General features: G+C 66.2%; 3 protein-coding genes across 3 annotated transcripts in view; 1 reads left to right on the top strand and 2 right to left on the bottom strand.

The window, feature by feature from the left end:
• The window catches only part of F751_4300 (hypothetical protein), a gene marked incomplete at both ends in the record, with an annotated part of 6,531 nt that extends 1,975 nt beyond the window's left edge, over positions 1-4,556 (bottom strand). The window contains 2 exons of the mRNA XM_011403572.1: positions 3,863-4,138; positions 4,280-4,556. Of these exons, the coding sequence (XP_011401874.1) occupies positions 3,863-4,138; positions 4,280-4,556 (553 nt within the window). The remainder of the gene's footprint in view (positions 1-3,862; positions 4,139-4,279) is intronic.
• Positions 4,557-4,941: 385 nt separating this feature from the next.
• On the top strand, positions 4,942-8,956 carry F751_4298 (Conserved oligomeric Golgi complex subunit 2; the record flags this gene model as incomplete). The annotated part of the gene is made up of 8 exons (XM_011403570.1): positions 4,942-5,070; positions 5,183-5,320; positions 5,636-5,983; positions 6,215-6,325; positions 6,620-7,111; positions 7,503-8,340; positions 8,597-8,664; positions 8,843-8,956. 8 exons carry the CDS (start codon positions 4,942-4,944, stop codon positions 8,954-8,956), a joined length of 2,238 nt encoding a protein of 745 aa, XP_011401872.1.
• Positions 5,423-6,115, bottom strand: F751_4299 (hypothetical protein; the record flags this gene model as incomplete). The annotated part of the gene is made up of 1 exon (XM_011403571.1): positions 5,423-6,115. The coding sequence occupies one exon, from the start codon at positions 6,113-6,115 to the stop codon at positions 5,423-5,425; it is 693 nt and encodes a 230-aa protein (XP_011401873.1).
• Positions 8,957-9,405: the final 449 nt, after the last annotated feature.

Below are 9,405 nucleotides of genomic sequence, written 5' to 3'. Positions count from 1 at the left end.
GGGCGGGTCTGCCCCCCGCCGCCGGGCACCAGGCCCTGCAGCGCGCGCAGGGCCTGCGCCACCTCCGACTGCACCAGCGCGTCGGGCGGGCCGGGCGAGGGGCCGCCGGCCGCCGGCCCCTGCGCGCGCGCGCCGTATGCGCCGCCGCCGTAGCCCAGGTGCGCTGCCTGGCCCAGGCCGCCCGCGCCGTGCAGGCCGTGCAGGCCCTGCTGCGCCTGCTGTGCAGCGTGCCCAGCGTACAGCTGCTGCAGGCGCGCCGTGGCCGCAGGGCCCACCGCGCCGCGCACGCCGTACCCGGCCTGGCCGCCGCCGCCATGCAGGAGACCCGGGCCGCCGGGGCCCAGGCCGCCGCCGTTGGCGCCGCCGCCCTGCTGCTGGGCCATGACCTGGGCCAGCAGCTCCGGCAGGTTGGACAGGGACGGGCGCTGCTGCGGGGCGGGGGCGGGGGGAGCACCACCGCCGTACTGCGCGTGGTAGCCGTTGAACTGGGCGCGCGGGCCGAGGTGGCCCGCAGGGGCCGCGCGATGCTGGGTGGGGGCGCCCAGCTGCTGGCCACCCGCCCCACCCTGGGCGCTCAGCAGGTTGGCCAACAGGTTCATGGAGCCAGGGGGCAGGTTGGCCAGCAGGCCGTCCAGCTGGCGCGCGCCTGGAGGACAAGGGGTGGGGGTAGGGATTGGGTAAACAATGGCTGGTGAGGGGAGAGAAAACGGTCATGGCGAGAGCTGATGCCCCAATCTGCCATCACGGAGGGGCTGTTGCTCCCTTTTCCTGCTGGCAGGACCAGGCGCCATCAACACCCACAATCCCCTCTGCACCAGGAGACTGCACAAAACCCCTCCCGACCCCTCACCCAGGCGAGAGGCAAGCTGAGCCTCCAGCAGCGCGCGCGTGTCCCCGCCCCCCGCCTCGTGGGGGTGGCGCCGCTGGGGCCCCGCCGCCGCGGCGCGCTGTGCCGCCTGCTGCTGCAGCAGCTGCTGCGCGGCAAGGCCCGCATGCCCCGTGGCATGGTACTGCGCCTTGTGCGCCGGCTGCACGCTCGCGCGCAGCTGGTCGGCGGGCCCGCGAGTGCCGCGCGAGGCGCGCTGCACGCCCTGGATCCAGAGCGCGATCCGCGCGTGCAGCATGCAGCGGGGACCCGTCAGGCCCGCGCCAGGGGCGTGGGCGTGGCGGGCGGTGCGGGGGCCGGTGGGCGGGCCGCGCGGGGCGACCGCGGCGCCGCCGCCCGACGCATCGAGGCCGGGCCTGCCGGCGCTGACGCTGTCGGCCGTGGAGGTCTCGGGGCGGGGCTGGGAGTCGCGGGCCCAGTTGGCAGTGCTGTGGCGCAGCGGGGGGCCCACCTCCGGCTCCATGTCGTCCGGATCGTTGTCTGTGTGTATGTGGTGGGGTCAGAGGGATTGGGGATGGTGTATGCCGAGCATGAGGTCAAGGAGAAGGCTATGACTTAAACATGGCAAGAGAGGACACCCAAGCCACGATTGGGGCCCATATCTTCGCGCCCCTGGCAACAGAGCGCTGCAGCTCAACCCCCTCCACCCCTCCTCCAAGCATGCCGCCGCCGGAACAGTCACCAGGGCGGGAGAACCCCACCCTCCCATCAGCTCAAGGCACACCGGCCAGATCACCCCGGCGTCTCACCCTGGTAGCCGTGGTAGGCGTCCAGGTTCCGGTTGGGCTTGCGGGGCCGCTTGCGCGTCTGCGTCTCCGCCGCCGCGCCCTCGCCCGCTGCGCCGCGCTTGGCGCTGGCGGCGGGGCTCCCGCTCCCGGGCCGGCTGGGGGCGTCGGACTCGCCGCGCCCCTCCAGCTGCCCCGCGCTGGCAACGTTGGCCAGGTCGAACAGGGCGGCCGCTATCTCGTGCTCCTGTGGGGACTCCAGCATGGACTTGTCGTCCATGCCCGCCCGGGTGTCCCGTTCGGACACCTCTTCCTTCATCTCTGCGGGCCGAGCATGAGCGGGGAGGTGTTTGTTGGGTGGTATTGTCGGCAGGCCGGAGCAGGGGGCGGTAAGGCCTCCCATGGAGCATTCTGAGGGGGCCCAGCGCGACACTGGGGAGGGGAATTCAGCCTCGTGTCTTGGTGAAGCCCACTCCCCGCGCAAACTGCGACCAGTACAGCTCATCAAAGGTAATGTTTCAGCAATGGTCACGACCTCCATGTCCGAACCAAGCCCACTCCATGCAGCTTGGGGCTTGTGGCGCACGGCTTGCTCACCTCCCGAATTCCTCGGGCTGGGGACTCCGCCACTTGCGGGTCCCACCAGGCCAGGCACGCCTGTCGTCTCCGTGGGGCTGGTGGAGTGAGATCGCCGGGAGCCTCCCGCGATTTTGATATCGCCTCCCACAATCTTCTCTAGCAGGTGGTCGGCCACGTTACTGGGAACAGCCAAGGTCATACTGACGAGCGCACGGGCCCCATAGCTCCGGCAACCTGCGCGATTGGTCGAGACTGCCGGCCTAGGTTACCTCCAAGCCTCTGCGTACGGTAAACGAGCCAATGCCGCGCCGTGCATGCCCGGGGAGGGACTCCGCCCTCAGCGACACTTTAGGTGTGTCAGACGGAGGTGAACCAGGACACGAAGAGGCCCGGGCTCACACTCCCACCTGTCGGTTCCTAGGGTCACACGAGATATTAGATCTGGAGTACTTCTCCTCCTCTCTTGCGCAGATGGATGTCGAATCTCTGCTCGGGTCCCGCGTATTGAGCCGCGCTGGAGGAGCGCCTCGAGAGGATCTCCGGGAATGGAGAAATGTCCCCAATCGTGTCAAATCTAGCTTTAATTGTATTTTGCGGCGTGTACGAGGGGGTCTGATGGTCGATATCGTGGTCTAAACCAGAACGCCCCACCACAATAGGTTGATCCCACAGCTTCTAGCCCCTTATCGGGGTCATTTGCGATCGCCTCCCTGGGGTTTACAGTAGGGTTGTTTGCGTACAATCAGGCAGGACGACCAAGATGCTCACACCTTGACAATATGTGAGGGGCAAAATGTCGATAGAGGTCTCTTGAGGCGCCCCAAGCGTACTTTACGGACCCTCGGTCGGACGAGTACGAGTCAGAAGTTTCTCTCGAAACGCATCGGCCCAGCTCATGACGTTGATTTTGACGTCCCCGCCTCCACCTGCGGCACGTTTCACACCATTGAGAAAGCTGGAGAATCGCGTGGACAGCCTCTAGCCCCTGTTCCACACCACCAGAACCCACCGGTATCTACCAGGAGGGTGCAGCCACGTGTGGGACCACTGACGGAGTCTGTCCAGGAACATCCGGGGGTTGCCCCAGGCGCGAAGTACCTGACCCCGGTCGGAGATATCACACGCATCCCGCCGCGCCCCTCCTCCACCTCGCATCCGAGGGGAAGGAGCAAGCTTCCGCAGGCAGCGACGGTCACGGTGCCCACCAGCGTCGAGCTCCAGGCGAGGTGTACAGGCCCACCTTCGCTGTACAATCGCAAATTACCCGCGTTTGGCTGAGCATGCACCTGCGTCGGGGCGCTGGCATGGGATGGTCGGCATGGTGCGACGGATGGGCGAGGGGTCACCGGACGCACCCGAAGAGCCGAAGACCCTACCTGAATGGCTCCTCCTCCTGACCGTATGACTGCGTCGCCATCCAAGCTCGACACCTCGATTGTACCACCGCCCGACTCGAGGCTTGCTGACCCGCACCGCATGGAGTCCACGGTGATGGGGCCACCGCCTGTGATAAAGGACGTGGGCAACTTCAACAGGCTGCCTGCACAGCCCCAATGCGTGCCTGCCGTATCAATTGCGTGCCTACCATAGCCATTGCAGCCAGGGTGCGTCTTGCATGATTCCAGGAGCTGCAGTGCCCCGGTATCGCAAAACCATGCACTGCAACCCTCACCTGATGAGACTGACAGCTGTGCAGCGTAGGCAGCCGCTGCCTGCACGCTCCCTCCCCGGGTGGCCACGCTGACGTCTTCGCCGGACAGATTTCCCAGGGTCACGTTCCCACCCTCGCTCTCAATCCGCACAGTGTGGCCCACAAGGGATCCGAAGATCCTCCCTCCCCCGCTCCGCGCGGTCAGCGAGCTGGCCTTCACCTTGCCCAGTGACATGTCGCCGCCCTGGGTCTGCACACTGAGTGCTGCCTCGCTCACACCCTCCAAAGTTGCTTTTCCTGGATGCGTTTGGGGGTTTGCAATGGACCACTTGGGATGCTGGATGGTGGAATACGCGTCGCTGGAAAGCTCAACCTGAGCAGAATGCTTCAACCCTACCTCCTCGCATGCCGGCGGGGTGTCACTGAGCGCAGGCTCACCTCGCGTGATGATCGAAACACTGGTGTACTTGGCAGGGATGCTGGCAGCGACGCTGCCATGTAAGGCCCCGCTGCCAGCCGGGGCCACACTGAGGCGGGTGCGTCCCAGGTCCAGCACCACATGCTGCACACAGGAATCCCCTCCCAGATCTTTTGTGCAGAGGGAGATGGCCTCAGGTTCGCCGCACCCAACCTGGACGTCCACCGGCGACCCAGGGAAGGCCAGGTCCAGGGCGCTGCCTGGACAGACCTCCACCCTGCACAGAAAGGTGCCCATGTCAGTAGGCATTCGACCAAAGAGAAGTAGTAGGATGCATACCCCTTCGCGCATCGGCCATACCTGGTTATGGAAGAGGGTGGTGGCTGCCTAGCATGGCTTGCAACGCCTGCCCTCAGGAGCTTGGCTGCGAGTGGCAAGGATGAGCCTGCAAGGCTTCCTCCCCATTTGCAAGCCAAAATTCGTGACATTGAATTATGGTACATAGCATGGAACATTGCGATTCCCTCCCAGATCAAAGGACGGGGCGGGAGGCTACACCTCAGTTCGGTGGGCACCCGCGGCTGAGGTGGCACGCTCATGAATTGCCCCCGATCCGGCTGTCGTGCACCGAGCTCATGACATGGCCCAGTCCTAGGAGTTCCTTCATGTTTGACTGGGAAGGATGACTGTCGCGAGTCAAGATACACGCTTCAGGTCCCTGCCCGCCTGGTTCAAGCCCGGCGAGTTTGCCGACCCAGCCTTCAGTGCGGCGACTTACGTGGCTGATCTGCAGCAGTATGTACGTGGATCGGTGTGTATGTTTGGAGTATGTATTTAAAACGTCCTCGACACGCCTGGATCATGCTCCGCGGATCACTGGCCACCAACAGGTCCCACTCGAAGTGCTACACCAAGAGCTCCAGGCCCACCTCTCCGTGCTACACGGGGATCTGGTAGAGGTCATCAACAAAGATTACGAAGGCTTCCTCCACCTCACCTCGCGACTTACTAGCGTCCAGGGCGCGGTCAAGCGCATCGAGGGGCCTCTGGCCGTGGTGAAGGTGGGCAGCGTGTTAGGGAGGTGTTTGTGCAGGGGATGCCTGCTCGACCCTACCTGGTGGCATGTATGTGGTGATCCACCAAGATACACCGACAGCCCGGCCTCATGAGCCATGAGCTGTCAGGGGGAAAAGGGTCATCGCAGTGGGCGCAGGGATACCGGGCAGGGCGCCATGGTAGGCTCCACTATTGCTGCCCTTGGAGCCTCCTGGAAAGGAAGGTTGCCCAACGCCGCGCTTTCCTTCTAGTTTTCCCTCCCTCCAAGACATGCAACACCGGAACTTTACGTCCGGTTCCCTCCCCACTCCACATCCCAGGCGCGCGCCAGCGCCACCCGCGATGCACTGCTGGCAGAGTCCCACGCCCTCACTCGGGGCCTGGCCGCCCGCGCCGACGCGGCCGCCAGCAGAGGCCTGCTGGAGCTGATGCAGGACCTGACCCATGTGCTGTCGAAGGTCGACAAGCTGCTGGCGGAGCTCCCACCCCCGGGCGACGCCTTCCTCGGCAAGCATAGCAGCCCCGAGGCGGTGGAGGGGCAGTGCCACGTGCTGAACCGGGTAACGGCAGAGGTGGCCCGTCTGCAGTACCAGGTCAAGAAGGGGCAGGATCTGGCCTTTGTCCAGACCCTGGCCCCACGCATCGTTGCCGCCGCAGACAGGCTGCAGGTGCCTGGGGAGGGCGGCTGTGGGGTTGCATGGTTCCTGGCCTGCAGATCCTGTCGCAGGCTGGGGGGTTTGGGGCGCACACTTCAGCACGCACGCACGATGCGAGGGATTGAGCTGGAGTGTATGCGCCATGGCACGAGGAGCCGCCGGCCCTCAGTGCGCTCGGACAATATCAGGCAGAATGATTGGGGGCCTGCATTCCCACGCCTCCTCCCTCAACCTCCCTGGCAGACATACCTGGACCTCGCGCTGGAGGCAGCCATCCGCCAGCAGGTCCCCACTGCACTGGGGGCCTGCCTCAACTCCTATGCGAGCATCAACCGTCCCCAGGCGGCTGAGCAGGTGCCGACTCGGGGATCTGGTAAAGCAAGGTCTTGGGCAGTCGGGTGCTTGCGTGTGAACAAGCCGCTGCCCTTGAGCCCCTGCGCTGCTGCAGGGTGGTTGCCCAGCATGCATGCCGAGCATGCAACGCTGCTGCAAAAGCTTGCCCTAGGAGGGTGCGCACGCAATCATGCAGCGGGGGTTGTGACCGCCCACTCGCAGGACCGGTTCTGTGCTCATCCGCCCAAATCCCAACAGCTGCCGCCCAATGGACAGTAATGCTCAACAAGCGCATGCTTTCTCCACGTGCCGCAGGTGGTTCGAAGCACCCTCACCCGGCCACTGGTGGAGCAGACGCTGGCGGCCCTGAGGGAGACCACCCCCGGCGCTGCCGGCGCCGCTGCGCCTGCCCAGCGTCCTGGCTCAGGAGCAGCCCCGGCCGCTGTGCCACCCGCCGCCCCCCTGCCCGCCTTCCTGGAGGCCCTGACGCGGGGGATGGCGGACGAGCTGGGCCCCTTCCTCGCGCACGCCATGGCCACCTCCTCCGGCGTGCATGCCTTTGAGTTCCTGGGCAACGGCGTCCTGGCCGAGGTCCTGGAGGCGGTGCAGGCGCGGTGCGGCGCGGACCTCAGCCCGGGCGTCCCGCACGCCTTCCACGTCGGGGCGCGGGCGGGGGACGCCTTCCTGGAGGCCCTGGAGTCCCACGCCACCGCCCAGGCCCAGGTGGCGCGCTTCAGGGCCTGCCAGCCCTACTCGGCCTTCATGAAGCTCTGGAACCTGCCTGTCTACTTCTCGCTCCAGTTCCAGGTGGGTGCTGGGACTGGACACATGGAGGGACTCCTGTGGGGAGGGGTAGGGTTGTCGGGCTTGGAGCTCACGCCGCGGGCAATGCCGAGGCGGTGTTCCAGCCCGCTACCCCTTGGCGCTGTGTGTAGCCCGCAGGACATGTGGGGGTTGAGCACTGCATGGGCTGTGGGCAACATGAGGCCGATTTTGCAGAGGTCACGCCTCGGCATTGCTGTGTGATTGGAGTGTGTGGGGTCGTTTGCCGAGTAGGAATGAGAGGCTGAAACAGCATGGCAGGCAGCGGCGGTCCCTGAGCTCAGTCGGTGGGCCGCCACGCTCGCCCCGGGCAGTGTGGAACCTCGCAGACCCCCACCCAAGCACCTGCTCATCCTCCTGTCCCCCTAAATCGTAGGACATTGCCGGGACCCTGGAGCGACGACTGGGGGAGGCGGGGCTGGCGGACGAGGCGGCGCCGCCCTCCCCCTCCTCCCCCGCCTTCCACCTGGCCGCCACGGCCGCCACCTGGCAGGCCCTGGCTGCCAGCGCCAACCCCGGCTCGTCCCTGCCCCGGCTGGCAGACCGCTTCTTCCGCCTGGGTCTCATGTCCCTGGCCCGCTACGCCTCCTGGGTCCGCGACGTCGCCGCCCCGGGCCCCGAGGGGTCTGTAGGGGGGGGGGGGCCCGGCGCATCCAGCGAACCCGGCCCTCCCGGCGCTCCCGGCGCACCCAGCGCTCCCCCATCCCCGCCCTCCAACGTCTCCCTGGCGCGCCTGCTGGCAGACCTGGCGACGCTGGGCGAGGCGGCGCAGGCGTGCTGGGCCCCGGCGGCGGGGCCCGGGACCCCCGGGGAGGCCTGCGAGGCCTGCGCGCGCGCGGCGGCCGTGGCGGCCGAATCCCTGGCGGCCGCGGGGGAGGGCGCGCGGGCGCGCCTGGTGGCCGCGCTGGCGGAGGAGTGCACCGCCGCGCTGTCCCAGCTGCGCGGCATCGTGGCCAGCTTCCGCATGGCCAATCGCCGCGCGCCGGCCGCGCCGTCGCCCTATGCGGGCCGCCTCCTGGCGCCGCTGGCCGCCTTCCTGGCCGCACACGCGGGGCTGCTGGGCGCCGACGCGGCCGCGCGGCTGGCGAGGGAGGTGGCGGAGGGCGTGGCCGGTGCCTACGCCTCGCTGGCGGCGGACACCCTGGCCGCGCTGGAGAAGACGGAGTCCTCCCTGCGCCGCCTCAAGTCGCGCCAGCGGATGGCCGATGGCGAAGGTGGGAGATTGAGCCATGCTGGTGTGTGGGGGGGGCTCAAGGAGTCCGCAACGTTCGGGGTGGCTGTTGTGGGTATGGAGGGCAGAGGTGAGATCCCCTGCCCTCCACGCCTGGCCAACGTCCATATACGATGGCTTGGGCGCATCCAGGACTGGGATGTGCGTTTTCGTCTTCTTTGTGCGCAACTGCGCCCTTGTTCGCAAATGGGCCTGCGTGCTTGACCTGCGCCCCGCCCTCGTGCACGCCGGGCCTGCAGATACGAGCAAGGGCTCTGGACTGGAGACCCAGGCGCTCATCCTGTTGCAACTGGACCTGGATGTTCAGGTAGGCGGGAGTGGGGGGATGGGGAAGAGATTGCTCTGCTGGCTGCAGCGAGTTCTGCTACATGGCGCTGGGGCATCAATCTGTGTCTCTGGCTTCGGATCAACATTCATACTCTACATTGCGCCAAGCGCTCCACAGCACCTGCAGCCCAGGCACCCTGCACCCCTCCATCCTACAGGCCTTTGCAAGCCACATCCAAGAGCTGGGGGTCGACCACGGGTCACTCCCTGCCTTTCAGAGGCTCAGGGAGGTCATCAAAGCGGCACAGGCTGGCGGCGAGGGTCAGATGTGAGCTTGTCGTGAGGGCACGAGTGTGCTCTGAGGACCATCTGCATCGCACGCCCTCGTGCAAGCTGGTGGATGGCGTTTCGTGTTCTGCTGCACGCTCTTCTGAATAACTCCCTCTACACCGAGCCTGCATTGCAAAGCAAGGCATCACAAACATCCTTGAAACTGTCACGGTGTCTTTGACATGTGCATTCTGTAATACCAAGCACTGAGCTTCCGGTGAGGTGGGTTTGGGGACCCCCCTCCATATGTACTCGGCATATCCTCGTCGGCATCGGCTGCTCAACTAAAGTCGAGTCCGATCACCTCTCAGACCCATTTCTCGATGTTGCTCCATCTCCCTTTGTAGTTCTGGACGGGATCACACGAGGTTTTCTTATCGCAAGAATCTGCAGGCCCTGACGTGCAATAGCACCAAACCCAGGTGTCAGAGGAGGCCCCTCTGCCAGGCTC

The sequence above is a fragment of the Auxenochlorella protothecoides genome (assembly GCF_000733215.1).
Source record: "Auxenochlorella protothecoides strain 0710 unplaced genomic scaffold scaffold50, whole genome shotgun sequence".
NCBI classification, from domain to species: Eukaryota; Viridiplantae; Chlorophyta; class Trebouxiophyceae; order Chlorellales; family Chlorellaceae; genus Auxenochlorella; species Auxenochlorella protothecoides.
The sequence above is the reverse complement of the archived record's forward strand: the minus strand, read 5'-3'. Positions and strand labels throughout refer to the sequence as shown.